The sequence below is a fragment of the Oryx dammah genome, unplaced genomic scaffold, assembly GCF_014754425.2.
Source record: "Oryx dammah isolate SB20612 unplaced genomic scaffold, SCBI_Odam_1.1 HiC_scaffold_13, whole genome shotgun sequence".
NCBI classification, from domain to species: Eukaryota; Metazoa; Chordata; class Mammalia; order Artiodactyla; family Bovidae; genus Oryx; species Oryx dammah.
In genome coordinates, this window is record NW_024070197.1 from 18,438,097 (window position 1) to 18,460,066 (window position 21,970).

At 53.6% G+C, this 21,970-nt stretch overlaps 4 protein-coding genes and 1 long non-coding RNA gene across 6 annotated transcripts in view; 2 read left to right on the forward strand and 3 right to left on the reverse strand.

Moving 5' to 3' along the window:
* LOC120872615 overlaps positions 1–3,807 on the forward strand; it is a 21,488-nt gene extending 17,681 nt beyond the window's left edge. Inside the window, exon 2 of the long non-coding RNA XR_005723284.1 lies at positions 3,643–3,807. This is a non-coding gene — a long non-coding RNA (uncharacterized LOC120872615). The remainder of the gene's footprint in view (positions 1–3,642) is intronic.
* On the reverse strand, positions 1,058–9,517 carry TBCB (tubulin folding cofactor B). Of its 2 annotated transcripts, none has more exons than XM_040253060.1 (6): positions 9,296–9,517; positions 8,758–8,901; positions 5,311–5,407; positions 4,436–4,627; positions 1,488–1,560; positions 1,058–1,337 (listed from the first exon to the last, which is right to left on the reverse strand). In XM_040253060.1, the coding sequence occupies exons 1-6, from the start codon at positions 9,407–9,409 to the stop codon at positions 1,223–1,225; spliced, it is 735 nt and encodes a 244-aa protein (XP_040108994.1). In that variant the 5' UTR covers positions 9,410–9,517; the 3' UTR covers positions 1,058–1,222. The 2 variants fall into 2 exon arrangements, with proteins under 2 accessions (XP_040108994.1, XP_040108995.1); XM_040253061.1 differs by lacking the exon at positions 9,296–9,517 and adding an exon at positions 9,179–9,243.
* Positions 9,294–11,298, forward strand: POLR2I (RNA polymerase II subunit I). Its single transcript, XM_040253088.1, has 6 exons — positions 9,294–10,148; positions 10,232–10,286; positions 10,572–10,645; positions 10,732–10,806; positions 10,914–10,965; positions 11,196–11,298. The coding sequence occupies exons 1-6, from the start codon at positions 10,090–10,092 to the stop codon at positions 11,256–11,258; spliced, it is 378 nt and encodes a 125-aa protein (XP_040109022.1). The 5' UTR covers positions 9,294–10,089; the 3' UTR covers positions 11,259–11,298.
* Positions 11,299–11,306: 8 nt separating this feature from the next.
* Positions 11,307–13,331, reverse strand: OVOL3 (ovo like zinc finger 3). Its single transcript, XM_040253084.1, has 4 exons — positions 13,127–13,331; positions 12,988–13,052; positions 12,045–12,246; positions 11,307–11,560 (listed from the first exon to the last, which is right to left on the reverse strand). Exons 1-4 carry the CDS (start codon positions 13,218–13,220, stop codon positions 11,352–11,354), a joined length of 570 nt encoding a protein of 189 aa, XP_040109018.1. The 5' UTR covers positions 13,221–13,331; the 3' UTR covers positions 11,307–11,351.
* A 3,197-nt stretch (positions 13,332–16,528) lies between these two features.
* WDR62 (WD repeat domain 62) overlaps positions 16,529–21,970 on the reverse strand; it is a 51,104-nt gene continuing 45,662 nt past the window's right edge. Inside the window, exons 25-32 of the mRNA XM_040253113.1 lie at positions 21,650–21,757; positions 21,244–21,378; positions 20,751–20,865; positions 20,528–20,654; positions 20,394–20,445; positions 19,614–20,234; positions 18,669–18,826; positions 16,529–18,574 (exon numbers count right to left, since the gene is read on the reverse strand). Coding sequence (XP_040109047.1) covers positions 18,311–18,574; positions 18,669–18,826; positions 19,614–20,234; positions 20,394–20,445; positions 20,528–20,654; positions 20,751–20,865; positions 21,244–21,378; positions 21,650–21,757 — 1,580 coding nt within the window. The 3' untranslated portion in view covers positions 16,529–18,310. The remainder of the gene's footprint in view (positions 18,575–18,668; positions 18,827–19,613; positions 20,235–20,393; positions 20,446–20,527; positions 20,655–20,750; positions 20,866–21,243; positions 21,379–21,649; positions 21,758–21,970) is intronic.

Genomic DNA, 21,970 nt, shown 5'->3' on the forward strand with positions numbered 1-21,970 from the left:
ATCTTCCTGTCCCTGTCTTTAGCCTCGTCACATGGAGGTGCATAGTGGGCCTGATTTTAAAGTGAGCCTCAGGTCCTCAAATGCCAATCCATTAGCTAATTCTGCTGAACTCTGGCTGAACTTTGATTGGTAGTTATTGAGAATTTGCAGACACCCCCCAATGCTCCTTGCTCTGACAACTCCCTCATGTGGAATAGACCTAAGCCTTGGGGTCCTTTTCTAAAGTAACCAGTTAGGGGACTTTCCTGGTGGTTCAGTGGGTAAGACTCCTCGATTTGAATGCGGGGGGCCCATGGTCAGGGAACTAGATCCTGCACGCTGCAGCTAAGAGTCTGCATACTGCAATGAAGATCCTGGGAGCTGCAACTAAGACCCAGCACAGCCAAAACAAATAAAAATAAAAAATAGCCAGTTTTGCTTTATAGATTGACAACTTCATTGATTTGCGTGTGTGGCATGTGTGTGTAGGTGTATGTCTACTCCACAAAGGTGTTTGATGTCAATCTCTGAGTGTATCCTGTGTGCTTCACTCTCCTATGTAGAGAAGAGAATCTTTGTGCACTGACTGTATTTCTCTACCTATGATCTGTAGTGTCTGTATTCTCCAGAAGTCAGTCCAGCTGTGTGAATGTTCTGAGTATCTGAGTGAGTCTGTGTACATTACAGTAGGCATTGGAGAATGTATCAGGTTGTAGGTACATGTGAGCACCTTCCCCCAGAACCCCTTCAGCTCCTAAGCATTTCAACCTCATTCTGCTTACTGTAGTTGCTCCTACCACTGCCAACTTCTTCTCCAGAAGTTATAATTAATTGCAACAATTAAGTAGAATCTCTCAAATATTATAGTCAGGAATCCCTCAAGGAGCTAATGAGGGATTACTGTGCATGCAGACAGAAACAGGGTGGATCAGGCTTTCTAGAATGCATGGGCTGCACGCACTCATCACATACCTAAAGCCTCACCATGCCCAACTTGGATTTTGCCCAGCCTCCTGTTTCACCCTCACCCATGCAGCTGTCCACAGCCTCTCCTATAATCACTGAGTCCTCCAAACACTTCCCAGGTTTTCGGCAAATTTAATACATGTGTCTCAAAAGTCAATGGTGAGGGTAGTCAATAAAATAAAAACAGGTTCACGGGGAGAGGGCCATGGGCACACACACAGGGAAGGGCAATGAGTAGGCAAGTTAGCTGGAGCAGGGGGCTGCCCTTCCTTGGCCATCACATCTCATCCAAACCGTAGTCCTCTTCAGGGAAGTCCCCCACAGTCACGACCGATGGCTTGACGAAGGCGCCGTACTTGGCCTGGCATTCAAAGTAGCGTTTCCCATTCACGCTGCAGGACAGGATACGGGGGGCATGTCAGAGGGCTCCTACTCCAGATGCTAGCGTGGGTGGGCTCCCCCAGTAGTACACGCATGCACTTACACAGAAACGCACACGTGTGTGCACAGGCACACACACACACTAGAGTGAGGATCTTTACCTGCCATCGTTTTTCCCTAGTGGTTCATCATAGCGGACGCCGATCCAGTAGCCAGGTTTGAAATCTGTCAGTCCTGCCCAGGGGAGAAATCCCTGTGAAGCCTCCCTTCGCAGCTCATCCCAGATTTGTGCCTGCCACTGACTATAAAGCCTGTCCAGGCAAAAACCACTCCTTGCTACCACCCAGGACAACCACCACCTCCAGCCCACTCTAATATGGTAGTCTCTTCACTGGTCTCCCTGTTCCTACCTCTGACCCCTTGTTCCCTCAACAGCCCCAGTCACAGGGGGCTTTGTAAAAACAAAAGGGAAGCAGCCCCGCTGGGGTTCTCAGTCCCTCAGTCGTGTCCGACTCTTTGCAACCCTATGAACTGCAGCCCGCCAGGCTCCTAGGGATTATCCTGACCTTGCCCCAAATTCCTCAAAGGCTGCCTATCCCACTCAGCATAAAATCCACAATGTTTATGGCCAAATGATTTCTGACAAGGGAGCCAAGACAGTTTAATGAGGAAGGAATAGACTTTCCCTCAAATTGTATTGGGATGACTAGATATCCACATGTAAGAGAATGAAATTAGACTCCCACCTCACACCATACACAAAAATTAATTCAAAATGGTTCAAAGACCTAAATGTAAGTTATAACACTAGAAACCCTTAGAGGAAAATACAGGAATAACTCTTTGTGGCCTTGTCTAAGGCACTAGTTTCTTAGATATAATACCCTAGACACAAGCCAAAAATAAAAATAAATTGGAGTTGATAAAATTAAAAATGTTTGTGCTTCACAAGTCACTATCAAGAAAGTAAAAAGGGACTTCCCTGGTGGCCCAGTGGTTAAGAATCCACCTCGCAATGCAGAGACACAGCTTTAATCCCTGATCAGGAGACTTAGATCTCACATGCTGCAGAGCAACTGAGCCTGCACACTGCAACTACAGAAGCCTGTGCACCACAACCAGAGTTCATGCACAGCGAAAGATCCTGCATGCCACAACTAAGACCTCATGCAGCCAAATAAACAAATACTAAAACAAAAACCAAAAAAAACAACCAACCAACCTACAGAATGGGAGATATGTATTTGTAAATCATATATCTGATAAGGGAACTGTACCTAACATATATAAAGAACAACTTGTTATGGGCTTTATTGTGTTCCCCCAAGTTGAAATGTTGAAGCCCTAACCCCTTGTAGCTTAGAATGTGACTGTGTTGGAGACAGGGCCTTTAAAGAGATAATTAAGTTAAAAGGAGGCCATTAGGGTGGGATCTAATCCAGGCTGACTGACATCCTCATAAAGATTATCTGGACAAAGACTCCAGGGATGTGCCTACACACAGAGGAAAGAACATGTGAGGACAAAGGGAGGAGAGGGCTGTCTCTAAGCCAGAGAGAGAGGCCTGAGAAGAAATCAAGTCTGCTAAGGCATTAATCTAAGACTTCCCGCTTCCAGAACTGTGAAAAACAAATTTCTGTTGTTTAAGCCATGCAGGGTGTGTGGTACTTTAATATGGTAGCCCTAACATACCACTCAAAAACCAAAAAGACAAACAACCCAACTAAAAAATGGGCAAAAGAGCTGAATAATCTGTCTCTAAAGAAGACATACACAAGGCATTAAGCACCTGAAAAGAGGTTCAATATCATTAGCCACGCAGAAATGCAAATCAAAACCATAATGCTGGAACTTCTCTGGTGGTCCAGAGGCTAAGTCTCTATACACCCAATGCAGTAGGCCCAGGTTCGATTCCTGGTCAGGGAACTAGATCCCACATGCTTCATGGGGGTCTTCCCACTAAGACCTGCCACAGACAAATATTAAAAAAACACAACACTGCCACATGCTACAACATGGGTGATCCTTGAAATTATGCTTCTAGTAAAAGAATCCAGTCACAAAAGACCACATATAATTCCATTTGTAAGAAACTTCCAGAAAAGGCAAATTTTGAGAGACAGAACATGGATTAGTGGCCACCGATGTGGACTAGAAGAGCTGGGGTTTCCTAAATGGGGAATAGCTGCTAATGGTTATAGCATTTCTTTTGGGGGGTGATGAAAATGTAAAACTGACTGTGGTATGGTTGCACAATTCCGTGAACATGCTAAAAAATAATGAATGGTACTCTTTTTCATTTTTATTTTCTCTTAGCCATGCTGCTTGGTTTGTGTGACCTTAGTTCTCTGACCAGGGAGTGAACCTGTGCCCCCTGTAGAAGTCCTAAACACTGGACCACCAAGGAATTCCTGAATGGTACTGAGTGAATTTTATAGGGTATATAAATTATAGCTCAATAAAGCTTTATAAAAACAAACAACCCACACTGCTCTCTCCTGTCCCCGAGGCCTAGCACAGTCCAGCCTGCCCATGCCCCAGGCCTTGACTCTCTCTTTCCCCCCTGTCACTCCCCACTAGCCATGCTGACTTCCTTTCTCTGCCTCAAACAAGTCAAGCTTGTTCCTGCTCACAGACCAAGCCGTTTCACGGCCTTTGCGCTCACTACGCCCCCGGCTCCCTCTTCCCCCTTTCCACCTTCACTCATCCCTTTCCTTCAGATAGCCCTTCCTCAGGAAGCCTCCCTGGTTTACTCTCAAGGGTCTGGTACTTCCTTGCAGGTCACACAGCCGCCTCAGCTTCCCTCATCACTGCTCTGATCACTTCAGCCTGAGCTTCCCCCATCACAGCCCTAATACTTCTGCTTGTTTCCCCATCTCAGCTCTGATCACTGCACCCCAGGGTTTCACCTTAGAATTGATCCCTCTGGCCTCTGCTTCCTCTGTCACATGCCAGGTCACATGGCCTCTGCTTCCCACTTCCGTGCTGTGAACATGCTAGGCTGTCAGTCACCCCTGGCGCCATCTCCCCTCCTGGACTGAGATCCCTTTGCAGGCTAAGGCCCCAGCACTGCCCAGTGCAGGGCATGAGGCCCCTGGGGGCCACGTACCTACATACATGACAGTGCCCCTGCGAGGGGGCTGCCCAGGTGCCCGCACCTCACAGCGGCTGCCCACAGGGATGGTGCTGGCCTGGGCCTCCTCCTCGACAAGGCGCTTGGAGTTCTCGGCCTCTTGCTGGGCCCGCTCTTCTTCATTGAATCGACCTAGCTTGTTGCGCTTCAGGAAGGAGCGGATTGAGTCTGTGGGTGGAGCGGGTGGTGGGGGGTCAGACATGAGAGACCTGGGAGACCTCTGGCCTGAGGAGATAACCTGCTACCCCCACAGGGCCAACATCCAGAGACAAACTCTCCCGTTCTGGGTGCTGAAGGGCTGTCATCAAGCGCCCCCAGGTCTCCCACCAGAGCCCTGACCTCCCCACAGAACCCCTGGGCTTCCCCACAATCCTGAAAATAAACAGAAGGCGCTTGCCTGCAGCCTGTCACGTTACCCCGTCTTCCCTGGCCCTTCAACCTCACACTTACCTCCATCCGACCCCTGAAACCTTCCTCATCCCTCCCCCCACATTCTGATCTGTCACCGCACTGGTCTCCACACTGTTCTGTCTGGCCCACATATTCTACCACGCTCGGCCCTCCGCACTGTGCCTCTGACCAGACCCTCACACCCTGAACCTTTCCCGTGGCCCTGTTTGTTTGCCCACACGCCCCACACCTCCCAGCTTCCATTCACACCTCATGCCTGTCCACCCTGACTGCTCTCCCACAACCCATCTGTCCCCATGCCAGCCTTACCCCACCCCACACAGCGCCAACGTTCCCCTCAGTGTCCTTGTCTATCCTGTGTGCCCCTGCACACACCTCTGCTTGCCCCCACACTTCCTCTAGCCCCCACAGGCCCCCATCCATCGCTGGGCATCCCGTACCTTGCCTCTGTTCATAGGCTTCTTGTGAGATCTCGTATTTCTCCACCTTGGATATGTCCTCATACTCCCCAAGGCGGGCACCGCTGTGGTCAATGACCTGGAATGAATTGAGGGAGGTCAGTGGGGATCAGGGTGAGGGCACAGAGACCTAGGATGCTGTGGGGGTGTGTGGCTGCACATTCTGCAGATTTAAGTCTCTCCTGCCTCCAAAAAACCTCATTCCCCTACCTTCACCTTTATCCCAGCCTTCTGTCCTCCCTGGAGCCCAGCTGAAAGGGTGACAGCAGGTGTCTACAATAGGTGTCTCCCCCTCCACACTCCATCTTGAGGCCCTGGAGGCTGCATCTGCCTCCCATGTACCCCATACACCAGCATCCACATGATTGATGGCCCCAGGCTACTGGAACCCAAGGGCAGAGCTTAGGCCTTGCTCACCCTCTCGGCAGCATGTCTGTCCTCTCTGGACTCTGGGACCCACCTACACTGACCCCAGCTTCCGTGTCTTGGAGCATCTCTTCCTGTACCATCCCTAACATCCGTCCACTTGTTCCTCCAGGGTGCCCTGCTGGGCCCTGTGCTGAGTACTAGTGCTAAGTCGTTTTCACCTGTGTCCAACTCTTTGTGATCCCATGGACTGTAGCCTGTCTGGCTCCTCTGTCCATGGGACTCTCCAGGCAAGAATACTGGAGTGGTTGCCACACCCTCCTCCAGAAGATCTTCCTGACCCAGGGATTGAACCCCTGCCTCTTATGTCTCCTCACTGGCAGGCAGGATCTTTACCACTAGCATCACCTGAGAAGCCTGGGTGATGGGTACTAGGGCCACGGTGCAAAATCATATCAATCCCTGCCCTCAAGAAGTGACCATTCTGTTGGGAGGCCAACTGGAAAAAAAATGCACAAAGATGTGTATTAAACACGAGACGACGACAAGGTTCTAAGCAGACAAATACAACTTGAAGAGGCTTCTGGCAGGAAGGGATAGCTGAGACAAGGCCAGGAGGAACAACGGGCACAAAGCCCCAGCTGTATAAATGTCTTTAGCTCCTTTGAGGAACAGCAGGGCCAGTGAGGTTGGAGTGGAATGAGCCACAGGGAAAGTGGGAGACACAAAAGGCCATTGAGGATTTTGGCTTTTACCCACAATGAGATGCAGCTATGGAAGGGCTCCACTAGGAGGGCTCTGATCTGACTCAGGGGCTCACAGGCTCCCTCAGCTGAGTGTGGGAAGCAGACGGAGAGGCACTGGGATGGGGGCAGGGAGAGGCTATGTGATGGCCCTGCGGTGGGGCGGGGTAGGGGTTGTGAAAGGGAAGGATGGAGGTGGGGTCAGTACGGGGGTATTAGGGAGCAGAGTTTAGACTCTGGATAGATTTTGTGGGTGGAGCCAACAGGGGCTGCAGAGAGATTAGATGCGGATGTGGGAGAAAGACAGAGATCAGGAATACCCTAAAATGTTCGGCTGGAGTCGCTCAGCAAAATAGAAATGGCCCTTATCTCTGGCCAAGGATCACTAAGAATGTCTATTTTCTACATTAGGGATTTTTGTAAGTTTGAGATTGCTGTTGTTCACTGCTATAAGAAATAGGGGTGATATTTAGAAACAGAAAAAGAATTTTAGAAAAAATACAGGGGAGGCAGGTGGGAGGGGGATTCAGGATAAGGGGGACACATGTATACCTGTAGCTTATTCATGCTAATGTATGGCAAAAACCATCACAATATTGTAAAGTAATTATTCTCCAATTAAAATAAATTAACCAATTAAAAAAATACTAATTCTCCAGAGGCTCCACCTTTAGGAAACTTTCCTTGTGTGGCCACGTCAGTCAGCAGCCAGCCTGTACCTGAATCCATGTGTAAAACCCTCCTGTTGGAGATGCCACTACCCTGCGTGATCCACCCAGCATCCCTAGGGTGAGACTGCCTAGGTCAGCCCAGTCCGTTCTAGGGGCTACGAGTTCTAGTTCACAGTTCTAGGACTGTGAGCCCAACACAGTCCTGACCGACTCCCACTATGGTCCAGGACCCATCACTTCAACTGGGTCCTGGACCCAACTAAGGAAGCAGCCTCCTCCTTGGTCTCCCTACTTTTCTGTCCTCCAGTCATTTCCCCACAGGCAGTCAGAGGGCACCTGTTAACACCTGACTCACACCAGGACCCTCCCCTAGCTACCACTTCCCTCCACAAGAGAAGTCACTCTTCAGCCCCCATACCTACTCTGCTCCCTCCCACCTCAGAGTGCACATGCTGTGCCCTCCTCCTGGAGCATGCTTTTCCCTTCTTTAGTTAATTCTTCCTATTCTTCACGTCTCTGCTCAGTTAGCACCTCCTCCAGGAAGGCCGCCTGGATCTTGCTGATGGGGTCAGGCTTCACAGTATATGATCTTCCAGCTCTGCGATGTCCTCCTGTATGGGCCTCATCTCACTAATCCTTCCCATTTATTTCTGTGAGTGTTTAGCTAACAACTACCTCACATACTGGACAAAGCTAAAACAGAGACCTTCTCAAAGCTGATTCATGGCTATACCCCTGGCACATCATGTATGCTCAATGAATAGTTATGAATAAATGAAAGAGATGTTCTACCCATGTTCCTCCTTAGGAAAGTCAATTCCATCCTGAAGCCAAGTTTTCTCTTCTGCGAAATAGTGTTAATCATACCATTTTCTAAGCCTTATTTTCTGGATTCAATTCATCATTCACCAGTGAATCACTGAGCATCCTCTGTGTGCCAGGCTCTGTTCCAGGTACTGAAGAAAACTCCACAGTATGTCACAGGGAGATTAGTAAGAAGGAAAATCAAATAAAGTGGGAAAGGGAGGTTTAAATTTTATACTGAAGGCCATGAAGCCCTCACACCCAGAGACATTTATGTAAAGACTGGAAGGAAGAAGCAAGCCATGGAGGCATAGAAAAAACAATCATTCAGGCACAGGGACTAGCATCTGCAAAGCTCACCCAGGATGCTGGCTTGTCTGAGTTTTTGTGGGGGATACCGAAAACAGAGAGGATGATCTGAGCTGATGCATGCAGAGGTCCTCTGTGTTCTGGCTTCTGACACATGAGCCTCTTCGCTCACCCTGACCCATCTGACCCTCTGTTCCCTCTGCCTGGCGTGTCCCTTCTACCTCTTCTCTTAGGAGGCCCTTTCCTCATCCTTCAGATTTCAACTCAGGCAACCCGCCTTTCAAGAATCCCCTTCATATACCCCTGGGTGGGGTCAGGCACCTCTGCTGGATGCCTCCAGTCCCCTAGGCTTTTCTCAGCCCAGTCCAGATCGCTAAGTGCCAATGTCTGGGGATGGGTCTGTCTCTCTCCCTGCTGGACTGGGAACTTCATAAGGTTAGAGGCTATCTTGGTTATCACATAGTGCAAAGCACTGCAAACATCTGTTGAATAAATAAATGAATGGAAGGGAGGGATCCTAGGTACGGAGGCCTCACATGGATGCGACAGCCGTCGTCTACGGGGTAGGAGCCCAGCAGCGCATCATCCTGATCCAGCTTGCAGTAGAACTTGTCGTCAGGTCCATGCAGCTCCAATTCCATGCAAGAAGCAGGGCTGCCCACAACAAGCTGTAGTTTACACTGTTAGGATACAAGACGGGGAAGGCGGGGAAGAGGTGGAAGGCTGTCAGTGGCCCCACCCTCTGCCCTGAGGCTCCGTCCTTTGTATCAATAAACACCACCCCTTCCCAGTTCCTCCAAGAGACCTACCATTTGGGACCCACCGGGTATTCCCGGCCCCACCCCGTTCGGGTCTGTCCTCAACTCCCCGCAACCTCTGATTTTCCCTGGCCCCGCACCCATTCTCTGGAACCTAAGGTTCCACCTGCCCCCGCCCCGCTGAGGTCTCGTTCCCAACCTCTGCAACCTGGGTTCATTTCTGGCTCCTTTCCTGCGTTATGGAAGACCCTCTATTTCTTCTTGGTCCCGCCCCCTCAACGCCCCGCCTCTCCGGACCCCGCCCCCATGGCCACACCTTGAACTCAGCTACGGTGAGGCTGCGACTGTACCGCTTCTGGGAGCGAAAGCTATTGAGAGAGCTGCTAATGAACACGTTCACTGTGGGCGCCGACAACCCCGTCACCTCCATCTCGCCGCGCCCTGTGGCGGCCCGCAGCCCGGTCAGCCGCCTCACACCGGCTCCGCAGCCGCCACCGCTTCTGGGATATCAGCTCCGCCCCTGCTCCCCGACCTGGCCAATCCACGCCCTCCCGTCAGGAGAGTCCACCAATCGCCGCGCCTATTCGCCGTCCGCAGGAAGAGGGTGGTAGGCTTGGGTAGGCCCAGCCAATCCTGAAAGGCCTTCCACGGCCTTTCATGGTGCACAGTTCCTCCAATAGAGGCACGGGAAACGGCCTGCCGGGCGAAGGCTGAAGCCGAGAGGAAAAACTGGCAAAAGCTAGCCCAGTCCGCGAAGGGTAAACTCGCGCATGTGCACTGGCCTTCAGCCCGCGAAGAGCTGGGGCTTCTTCATTAATGCTAAGCTCTGCGCGCGTTACGCGACGCGTCGTTTTGCTGGCTCTCGTACTACACTATTGTGTGAACTAGGGAAGCACGGCCCAGAAGTTGGAAGCAATTATTCTAGGGTATCAAGAGACTGAAGCAAGTAATTAATCAAACCTCAGGACAGACAGGCGAGCACAAAGCCGCTGGGCACCAGTACATGTGCCCAGGTCCGCCCTTAGTTTGGCGAAGCTAGGAATTCTGACCCTTCCTGCGACCTGTCGCACGGGGGAGCAAGCGCGGAAGTTGGACCGGCAGTGAGTCGCTATGGAACCCGACGGGACCTACGAGCCAGGCTTCGTGGGTATTCGATTCTGCCAGGAATGGTGAGGCCCGGCCAGCATCGTGGAAGGGCAGCAAGTAATGGCCTCCGTACTGACCTCTGATTTCCCTCTTCCCCTCTTCACAGTAACAACATGCTTTACCCCAAGGAGGACAAGGAGAACCGCATTCTGCTCTACGCGGTGAGCGCCGCCCGCAGGGTATTCCGGGACCGACCCCCTGGTACCCAACGTGGCCCCGCGCTACTCCGGTTGCCGCCCCGACCGCTCCTGGTCTAAACGCCAGTCTGTCCCCCAAATGAACTAGACTTTGTCTTTGCCATCCCGGAGGTGATCCTCGATTACACCCCATGATCCCAGTTCCGAGACTCCGTCCCCTAGTCATGCCCTCCGGGAAAGACCCTGCCCTTCCACTCCCTTTGGGTATCACCCCTTGACCCGCTTCCCGCCGCACACTCCCTCTCGCAGTGCCGGAACTGTGATTACCAGCAGGAAGCCGACAACAGCTGCATCTACGTCAACAAAATCACGCACGAAGTGGAGTGAGTGGCAGGACTGGAGTTCGGGGACGGGGTTGTTGGCTTGGGAGGTCGGACCAAGCATACTTATTCACCCTCTATTCCCTTAGCGAGCTGACCCAGATCATCGCTGACGTTTCCCAGGACCCCACGTTGCCGCGAACCGAAGACCACCCGTGCCAAAAGTGAGTGCGCAGCTGGTATTGGGGAGGGGAGGTGGCTGGCTTATCCTCACCAAACCGAGAAGCGGGGAGGGGAGAGGATGGCAGGCTCTGGGTGACTGTCTCCTCAGGTGCGGCCACAAGGAGGCAGTGTTCTTCCAGTCACACAGTGCTCGGGCCGAGGTGAGTGGCGCGAGCAAAACTTTCTGGGTGATCTTGGTTTGGTCCTTCCCGGGGGGTGGAAATACCTATATTGGGGAAGACCCTGCCCTTCCGGGTGTCCTGAGATGGACATTTAGCAGTGAGGAAAGCCCTCTATTGTTTGTTCTTTTGGGGTGAGGCTTCTCTGAATGGAGGTTGCTTGTACCCCGCTGTGGGTCGAGAGCCTTCCTAACCATGTATCTTTCTGCCAGGATGCCATGCGCTTGTACTACGTGTGCACGGCCCCGCATTGCGGCCATCGTTGGACCGAGTGACCCTCTCTCTTCCTTGTGTAATAAATGCTGTGTTCTGTGAGTGCCTTTTCTTTGTTTATTTCCGTCTCATGGGTTGGACGCCGGGTACACAGTCTAGGCAGCACGATGGAGAGCACGGTGCCGAGCGAAGGCATCGGGCTGCGAGCTGGTGAAGCCACAGTCCTCGCACACGTGCAGCTTTTCACGGCGCTCGCGGTAAGCGTAGCTGGCCGGCTGCCCGTGCACCTTGGCGAGGTGTGCTTCAAGTGAGCAGCGCTGCGTAAATGCTTTTCCACAAGCTCCGCAGCGGAATGGCCGGATCCCTGCACAGGTGGGCCAGAGGGAGGGCAATGATCCCCATACCAGAGCCTCCCCACCCTCACCCTCCGTGAGCATCCCCCCCACACACACACATTTTTGCTCCAAATTCGCCAGACCTTGGCCTGCATCCCATCATCTGCTCCCTCTCCACCCAGTGCAAACATGGACCAGACACCTGTGTCCCCACCCTCCTCACTACGATGTTCCCTTTTGCACCCTGCAGTCTGGGACCTGAATCCTGTAACCAGTATCTGTTTTCTCCCCATATCCCTCAGCAGGCCCCCAACTTGGCACTGTCTGACAACCACTGGCTGGGAGCCGAGGTGCGTGGTGTTCCTAGCCTGCTGAGGCCTAAGTCCTGCCCCACAAACACAAGCACCACTTGTGCACAGAACTCAGGTGCTTGGAGTCTCTGAGTCCCCTGCACCTCCCTCCATTTCCTCCCATCCCCGAAAGCAGCCCCTCCCAGTCCCTGCCACGGCTCACCTGTGTGTGTCCTCATGTGGCGCTTGAGGTCGAAGGCGTCATGGAAGCCCTTGCCACAGCAGTGGCATACGTGGCGGCGAGCAGGGCTGTGGCACTTGAGGTGCCGGGTTAGCATGCGCTGCAATGGGAAGGCCTTGGGGCACAGCGGGCAGCCAAGGATCCCAGGGCTACTAGGGGTGGCAGTCAGAGTGCCCTGGGAATGCTGTGGAAGGAACAGGGGGGTTAGGACCCCAACTCCCCTCCACTGGATGGAATGAAGTGCCTAGAACCGGGAACCACGGAGGTCTGGTAAGGCCAGAGACTGCAGTTTGTGTGAGCAAACACCACCCACAAAGCCTTCCCTGGTCACCCGGCCCCCATCTCCCTTACTTTGTTTTATATTTTCCCATAGTACATACCATCTTCCAATGTATTTTTTCCCTAATTTTATTATCTATATCTGCAACCCCCACCAGATGATAAGCTTCAGGAAGGAATGAGTTTTTGTCTTACTCTTAAACATCCATAGCCTAGAACAGTCCTGGCTTCCAGTAAAAATTGAAATAAAACTCCAGCACATTCACATCCCGTCTAGGGCTTTCTTTCCTCCAGGGTACTCAGAGCTGAGTATCTCTTCTGAGATGCCCCAAGCTCCTCCTCTACCCCTCATCCTGCTCCTGTCACCTTGTCCAACTCTGACATAGATCACCATCCATTTATGGGCCTGAATCTGTTCTTCTGCCCCACTGGGCACAGAATCCCTGGGGAAACAGTGCTTAGGGGAAGGTCTAACAGTGAGCCCACTACTCAGAAAGGAAAGGCATTCCCAGCAGAGAGGGCAGTGGGTGGGCAGGTCCTAAGGCTGGAGGGGTCTGTGGGAGTAAGGGGTAGTCAGGGTCTCTTGAGGCTGAGCGCCGGCAGGGGTGAAACTGAGCAGGGTCTTGGGGGCCTGCTGCAGACTCACCGCTGCCCAAGAGTCCCCGAGCCCGGAAGTCCGGTGTACTGGCGGCCCCCCCAGGTTGCTGCAGTCTGAGGAGAGAAACCAGGTGGTCATGCTTTATGTCTTCCCTGCCCCTCACCTCCAGGCCCAGGGAGGGGCCCACCTGGGACATAGGCGTCTCCCCGGAGCTGGTCAGGCAGGTGGTCCCAGTTGGGCGGCTGTGGACGCCGACTCCTGACCAGAAAGGCACGGGGCATCACCTCTGGGAATAGGGCGACAGCTCCACACACGCGGCTGCTTCTTCCACCTGCTGTCAGACCTCAGGTCCAGGATGACTCTCCCAGGTGGGAAGGGAGGGGGAAGCCCCAGAGAAGCCTTGTTCACTCCATGCAAATTTCCTGACAGGCCCTGGGGGCAGACTTGGCCAGCTCTGGTTACCTCTGCCTTAGGTCCTGCCACTCCTCCCGCTTCTCCCCTGCCAAGTTTCCCAGCTGCACTCTCCAGCCTCCAGGGGAAGACAAGCCTTAAGTCCTCTGAGGAGGTGCAGCAGGGCAAGATGGAACCCAGGTGGCTCTTGGGGTGTTGGGAGAGGAAACAGAGAACCCAGTGAGGCTGAGTGTCTTTCCATAGTACCAGCAGGGCCCAGGACCAGAGGGTCTGTTTGCCAAGCAAATTAGTCACTACCGGACATCCACCAGCCTGCTTGGTTATTCAAATCACAGCAGCTGTATGAGGAATCAGGGGAGGAGGTGACTGTGATTGCTCCAGAGGCTGGGGGGACAGCAGGGTCTACTTAGTAAGATCAAAGTGAGACTCCATGCTGAGCATCGTCAAGAAGAAGCTCTACCTTTCTGATCTTCAGAGGGTAAGAGCTGCCGGTCAGCCAGAAGCATTGTTCAAGTGTAGGGGATGTTACAGTACTGGTTTATTCATCGTCCAGGGGCTTCCCAGGTGGTGCCAGTTGTAAACAACCTGCCTGCCAATTCAGGAGACACAGGAGACTTGGGTTCAGTTCTTGAGTCGGGAAGATCCCCTGGAGAAGGAAATGGCAACCCACTCCAGTATTCTTGCCTGGAGAATCCCTTGGACAGAGGAGTCTGGCAGGCTACAGTTCATGGGGTCACAAAGAGTTGGACATGACTGAGCGACTGAATGTGCACCTGCGCGTGCACACAGGCACACACACTAGTCCAGCTCCTAGTAACTGTCTGGGACACCACTCCCCCACCCTCCTATGGTTCAGGAACTAAAGGAGGGGTCATGTGACATAGCCAGAGGCTCCCAGGACCCTAACCCCAGCACTCTGGCCAGGCTCTGTTCTAGATTGGTCATTGGTTTCTTAGCCAGGGGTTAAGGATTTTGAATATTCTCCTGCAGTTAACTTTTTTTTTCACTTATTCACCTACATTTTCCTGAGATCCAACGACAGACCAGGCCTACCTTAGCACTGAAAATGAAGACACAACCTGGTCCATGGAGGAGATACCCAGAATGACCAAGGCTATGGAGCACAGGCAGAGGGACCCAGCTTCAGTGGGGAAAAGCCAGGGGGCTCAGGGGACCCAGAAGAGGCTCCTGATTCAGTCTAAGGGGTCAGGGATGACTTTCCAGGTGTGAAACTTGATGGAAGAAAAGGTTGCTGATAAACAGGGAGGGCTCTCCAGGCAGAACAGTCTGTAAAAGGCTTGGTGGTGAAAGAAGCAATATTTATTCATTTCTTCACATTCCTGGAGAGTCAGTCCTGCTAATGCATTTTCAAAAACAAGGGAGTTTAGCACTGGAAGTCTGCAGGCCCAGAGCTTTGCTATTTTAGCTCCACGGAACCTGGGCCAAGCCATGTCTAGTTGAGCCTGTTTCTTCTTCTGGAAATGGGACTGATGTGTCTTCCTACCACTGGTTTGTGTTGAAAATCCATATGTCACCAGGCGGGAATGCTTTGCATAGAATCTGGCATGTGACAGAGATAAATGGGGGTTGTTAAAAGTCTTTTTTTTTTTTTGGCCACATAGCAATCATGATGCAGGATCTTAGTTCCCCAACCAGGGACTGAACCTGCCTCCTCTGCAGTGGAAACTCGGGAGTCTTAACCACTGGACCACCAGGGAAGCCCTGTTTCAAAGTCTTGAAGGGTGGGGTGGCTAGGAAAGCATCTGAGTTTCAATCAGCCCGTGAAATGTGATTTTAGGTGTCTCCATCTCTCAATTGCTGGACTTTACGCAATGTGCCTGGAATGCCTAGCCCAGGTCTGGGGGCCCAGTATCTAGGACCTGTCGGTTGTGGAGTGCAGGGCCCAGAGGCACTGAAGAACGAGCCAATGAATGGGTTATGGGAGCCATTTTGTGGCTCTCTGCTGTCTAGTTTTCCATGCCCGACACCACGTCTCTTGGGACAACTGGTTCCTGAGTTGTTGCTGAAAACACATTAGGGAAGAACCCTGGGCTTGGGGGTCTTTACTTGCCCCCAATCCCCTTCCTGTCCTGGGTCCTGGAGGCTGACCGGGGTGGGAAGCATCACCTGGACCCCTGTGCCTGCTGGCTTTCAGCAGGATTTGGTAATGGGGGGCCCCACAGAAGATGGAGCCCCACTTTCCAGGGTCACAGCTCCCCTCAGGGCAGCCCCCTCTCTGGGTTCCACTGTGCTCCCTGTGCCTTCTGGCCTGAGCAGCAAGGAATAGCTCTCCTCCAGTACCATCCTAGGGTACTTTACTGGCCCTGAGGTTCCCCTGTCCACTTCTTTACAAATGATCCCTCTGCTGAACTCTCTTTGAAATATCCCACATGAGCATGCTTCCTGCTTGGACACTGCTGCATGCACACACATTCACCAGCAGTGGTTCCTTTTTAAAAAATATTTACTTGGCTGTGCTGGGTCTTAGTTGTGGCGCTCTGAATCTTCTAGTTGTGGCATGCAAACTCTTGAGTTGCGGCATGTGGGATCAAACCTGGGTCCTCCACATTAGCAGTGCAAAGTCCTACCCACTAGGACCACAGGGAAGCTCTAGCAGTGGTTTCTTAACCAGTTGGTTTGTCTAAGGAAAGTCTTGTCCTTCCAGGACTGAAGAGCTTGGCGAAGGTGGAGACTGGCAGACACACTGCCCGCCCACCCTCCTTTTGTATTGAGAGAACCCAATTTTGCTCACTAACATGCCCGGGAAAGAATGGCTGAATCAAATAAATTAAAGCCACTTCCATTCCTGTTGCCTCCAACTGCCCTGAAAGAGAAGGGCGTCTAACAATTGTCCCTATAGCTTGGGGCCCCTTAAGCCAGGTGTTTGCTTCCTGGAGTTGAAGACCTTAACTATGATACAAGGTGGAAGGAGGGGAAAATCCACGAGGGACAGAGGCTCAAGGTGGTCCCCTTGGTGTTCAGTCAGCTCAGAGATTTTACAGCTTTGGCTGAGCCAGGCCAGGGCGGGGAGAGTGGTCTTCAGTCTTGAGGGGTGGTCTGTGAACCCAGGGAGGGAGCCTCCCGACAGAAATGCGGCCCACCTACGTGTCCTGGGCTGCCTGGGCTCCCTAAGGCAGGAAGAAGGAAGGAAACCTTGTGAAATAAGCAACACTGGGCATCTCACAAACACCAAGATCAGGGATTTTATTTAGAGAAAAACCTGTATTGTGAATGTGTCTTGGATTTAATTTTTTTCTTTTTTTAAATTTAATTTTGGTTGCACTGGGTCTTTGCTGCTGTGCAGAGCTTTCTCTAATGGTGGCGAGCAGGGGCTACTCTTCATTGTGGTACATGGGCTTCTCATTGCGGTGGCTTCTTTTTGTCGTGGAGCACAAGTTCTGAGCAAATGGATTTCAGCAGTCATGGCTCGGAAGGCTCTTTAGAGCACAGGCTCTGTTGAATGTGGGATCTTCCCAGACTAGGGACCCTTGTCCCCTTCACTGGCAGGCAGATTCTTAACCACTGGATTATCAGGGAAGTCCCAGATTAAAATGATTTACAACATCAAGGCCCTGCCTGGTAGGACCCATTTTTCCTCCCACCTCCTCTCCTACCATCTCCTTGAGCCCACTCCATTCCAGCCTCCTGGCTTCATTGCTATTCCTTTCATCGTCACATCTGAGCCTGCCATGGGGCCTTTGCACTAGCAATTCTCTCTGCCTAGATACTTGCCCAATTGTCCACACTGCCTGTCCCCTCTATCAAGCCTCTGCTCCAATGTCACCTAAGAAAGGCCTTTAACCAGCACAGTGACTGTGAGATCCTTCCATTTACCTGCAGTTACACAGTTATCGTATTAATTCCTATCTTTTGTTCTCTAGAAGGTGAATGCACGATGCTCTGCTTGACCATTGCTTGTTCCTTGCTCTACTCCTAACATGTAGAACAGTGATGAGAGATGGGACCAGGAATTTCCTGGGGGCTGGGAAGACTTTTTAACAACTGCATAATTAGTTCAGTGTTTACAGGGGCAACAGAGGGCCACGTCCTCAGGCTGAAGGGCCTGGCTCTACCATCAGGCAAGCCTGGGTTTGAGTCTCAGCTTTGTGGGGCCTTAGGCATGACCCCGGGTATCTCTCTGAACCTGTTTCTGGAGAGCCATGATCACATTAGGGCCTGGAGGAACTCACAGGCAAGTGGGGGTTCGGGCCCCACAGAACACGTGATAGGACTGGGCTTCAGGGTAGGGCCCTGCTCCTGCTGCGCTTCCTTTTGTAGACTCAGGACAGTGAAGGCTTTTGTGGTCCCAGTAGTATCTTCTCAGCAGATACACCACGTGGCTAGATGCCTGCTGCCTGGGGAGGCTGGTCCCAGAGCTGGAAGCCCATGGGATGTTGGAGCTGGACACAGTCCTGCTGGTGAAGGAATTACTGGCTCCAGCTGCTGGGTGGCCTGGGCTGGGTTGTCCAGTAGCCGAGCCTGTTTGTCCTTCCTCACTTTCCCCTGCTGTAAATGGGAACAAAAGCCTGGAGCTCATAGGATCCACTGTGGGCCTGGCCCAGGGGCCGTGAGACAGTGTTGTGGGGATATGTGAATTGGTGGCCAGCGTCTGGCACATGGTGGTCATAGCGGCTCCAGTGGGTTCTTGGGCATTGGCAGGGGGCAGGGAAGAAGGGCTGGCCCCTCCCTAGGGGCCAGCAGCTCAGTGGGCTGGGGACAGGTGATGCGGGAGCCAGGTGCTGAGGTCATCACTCCTGCAGTGCCCAAACAGTCCTGTGTGCCCCACGACCGGAGTTCCCTAGACTGTCCTCCTCCCCTCTCCCCCGACATCCATCTGAATGGGGCTTTGTGGATGCACCAGGACAGGCACCAGGTACCACTTATGCAAGCTATCTGTTTATTTGCTTAAAATACCTATTTCCTCAGAAACACAGGACTGCGGTGGAGAGGCTGCTGGCCCTCAGTCCCCACGCGCCTTCCTCCTCACGGCCTGCACCAGCAGCTCTGAGTAGTGTTCCAGCAGGGCATGCAAATCCGGGCTGGCCAGGGGGCACAGGGTAGGCGGGGAGGGGGCACCTGGGCTGGGCGGGGCCTGGGCTGTGGCCACATCCGTCCCCACCAGCCAGTCGCTAGCCTCTAACTGGCTGTGGATCCAGAGGAAAGTGGAGGCCAGCTCAGTTTGTGCCTGCCGCTGTTCGGCGTTCACCTCATCACCAGAGACCATCTGCAAGGGGCACCCACCTTGTTAGGGGCCACCTGGGCCAGGCAGTGCCAGGGAGCCCCTCAGCCCTTTCCCCTGACCCTGGGGCTTGGCTCACCAGGTGGTAAAGGTCCAGGGCTTCCTGGAAGGCAGCCTGCAGTCTGTGCACGACAGTCCCCACATTGCTCAGCTCCAGGGGGTCTGGGGGCAGGAAGCTGGTTGGCGCCCCGGGGTCCTCCCAGTGTCCAGGGCAGTCCTGGACTGGACTGGGCACTTCTGGGGGTGGAAGGGAGGAAATGAGAAAGACGCTTTTACTCCCCAGCTGATCTGAAGAGGCCAGGGTGGCTGGGCCGATCCCAACTGTTGTCCCCTTTTCCTGGGACACTTTCTTCAGTCCCCAGGGCTCCTTTCCCAACCCTCCTGCAGGTCTCTGCTCAAATGCTATCTTCTCGCTGAAACCTTTTCTCATCATTCACCATCCATCAGCCACCTGTCACTCCCTAAACCCTTTCTTTCTCTTCCTTTTCTCCATAGCGCACCTCGCTATGATACACTTAACCCTTTCCTTATAGATTTAGTCTGGTCAGGGAGGGGGGCACAGTTCTTGAGGCGCTAGCCTACTGCGTTTCCCCTTTGTTTGCCTGGCAAAGTAATAAAGCTACTCTTTCCCTCTCCTTTAAAAAAAAAATTTAGCCAGGGCATCTCCCCCAGTTAAGGTATTAATTTCTGTAGTCTCATTTACCACCAGCTCCTATGGATCGGGAAGATCTCCTGGAGAAGGGTACGGCAACCCACGCTAGTATTCTTGCCTTGAGAATTACATGGACAGAGGAGCCTGGCAGGCATCGGTCCATGGGGTTGCAATGAGTTGGACACGACTGAAGCGACTCAGCACACCCATGTCCCCAGGGCCCAGAACAAAGCCCAATATATACAAGTAATCACTAAATATGTAAGGAAATGAATGAATGAATGGCAAAGCGCCTGTAGCCTTTGGGGCTGAGCTAGCTGTTACATGGGATGAGCTTAGGGAACAATCCTTCATTCTAAGGATGCTACTCACCAGCAGTGGGCTCCCGGAGAGAGGCGATGCTGCCAAGGACCCTAGGCCTGGCCTCTGGGAGCGGGGGACTGTCGGGGAGGACAGGTGTATCGAGGCGCACAGGGGCCAGGAACCTTGGGAGAAAGGCGGACTTGTGCAGCCTTGAGGCGATCCCATCTGCAGGGCTGTGGGCTGGGAAACCATCTGTCGTAACAGTGACATTGCGCTCAGTGTCCACAGGCTCCTGAGACCAGACACACGTGGTGGGAGGCTCCAGTTGGGGTGGGGGCAGCAAGAGCCTGTCACAGATGCTCGACAGGCTGAGTTTCAGGCTAGCGCGGGCCTCATGGTTGCCCCGGGAGGGCAGGGCAGGTTCTCGGCCCTCGCTGTCAGAACTGTGTGTCACTGTGGTGGTGACAGCCTGGCACTCCTGGCTCAGGGAGGCCAGCTCCTCCAGGGAAATGCTGCGGGACATCTTGGCACGGGAACTGGCAGTGGCCTCCATGTGGGAGCGGGTGGCAGGGGTGTGGACACCCTGAGCCAGGCCTGCAGCGGGTAGGGCTGTGGGTGCTGGTGGCTTCTTGTCTGTGGGCAGCGCAGAGGAGGAGGGGATGCAAGGCGCCAGGCCCGTGAAGCAGGGGGCTGGAAAGGAAGCAGGTGACTTGCTCTCACAGCCCAGCTCAGGGCTGACAGACAGGGCCCCCACCTGGCGTGGCTGCATGGTCCAAGTGGCCCCTGGCCATCCCCACCATGGCTCAGTGAGCCACCCAGGGCTTTCCACTGGGAGATGGGGACACTCACACAGTGGGGCCCACACCTCCAGCGTCTCCTCAGCCTTTCCTCCAGGGAGGACCTACAAACACAGCCCTGCAGTGAGGACAAGGCCTCCCGGCTCCCAAGCCCCATGTCTCGAGGGAGGTGGCTCCAGTACTCACGTTGGTCCTGACTGGGGAGGTGGAGCCAGCACCCACTCTTGGGGGCTCGACCTGGAGGTCCGTGAGTCTGATCTCTGAGGACTTCATGAGGTGCCGGGGCAGTCGGGAAGGGAAGGTGTGGGGAAACCTGTTAGGTAAACAGGTGGCAGTGGCTGCCCTCAGGGTGCCCAGGGGCACACAGTCCTGCCCTGCAGGGAGAGTTCACTAATTCACCCGCTCCTACCTGGATGTCTTCTGAAGGCGGGAGAGGAACTGGGCTGAGATGCTCAGTCGGGGGTTGAAGAAGTCATCCTCGGTCTCAGGGGCTTTCAGGTCTCTCAGGGATCCGAGGAAGAGCTCTAGGGCAAGATGCCAAGGGAGCCCTCAGAAACCCTCCAGCCAGCCAGCCCTGGGCCCAGGCAGACCCCACAGACCAGCAGACAGATCCTCAGAGACCCTCAACAACAGATAACATGGGGCTTCCCTGCTGGTCCAGGAAAAGATCCCGCATGATGCAACTGAGACCCGATGCAGTCAAAAAGCAGACAACACACACCTTGGGAGCAAATCGAGCTGGCAGAGGATACCGTGCCGCTCAGTCCCTACCTAAAAAGTAAAACGCACACCCTCCCACCACTCTCGCCAGCCCTGCCAGGGAAAGCCGCACCCTGGGGACGTCCACACTGAGCCCAGTCCTCGGTGCGCCCAGGCAGGTGTCAGAGAGGGGCAGGGCTTACCCTCAGGGTGGGCATCAGTAAGCGTCTCGAAGTGGTGGCGGAGGAACTTCTCTTGCTCAGGGGTCTGGGGCAGGGAGCTGTTGGATATGCCTGGCACCTCGGGCATGGGCAACTCTCCTGCAGTCCCTGGGCATCCTGGGCAGAGGGCGTGGGCAGGGGAGAACCGTCAACACCATGAGTCATGGAAGACGCCCTGAGAGAGCCACCAGCCGCTTAACGATGGAGGAAGCTGGACTCGCCCATCACACACCCTGTGGCCACCAGGCGGAGAAGGCGGGGCTGACGACTGTCTTCTAGGGGAGGGAATTGGGGGTGCAGGACTGATGTATGGCCAGTGGTTATATATTACAGCCATCACTCGGCCAGGCCCACGCACTGCCCTTTTCTGCATGTGGCCGCTGCTTACCTGGTATGGGGGGCATTGTGTCAAACTGAGGTTCTGGGTCTGGCTGTGGAGGGGAGGAATGGATGGTGGTGAAGCTGCACTCCAAGTCAGCCTCTGACTCCCCTGAGTCTGGAAGAGAGTGGCTAGGGTCAGGGGCCCAAAGCTGGGCCCTGACTGGGTGAGTCAGGTAAGGAGGCTACGGGTTTCTGGGCTTCAGTTCCCTCATCTGAAGAAGGGGGACTATAGGACCCATGCCCTATTTTATGGACCAGCAAGGCTACACTTCAAGAGAGATGCAGAGCTGGTCTCCCACTGGTGGGCAGCTGGGCTCCAGAAGTCTAG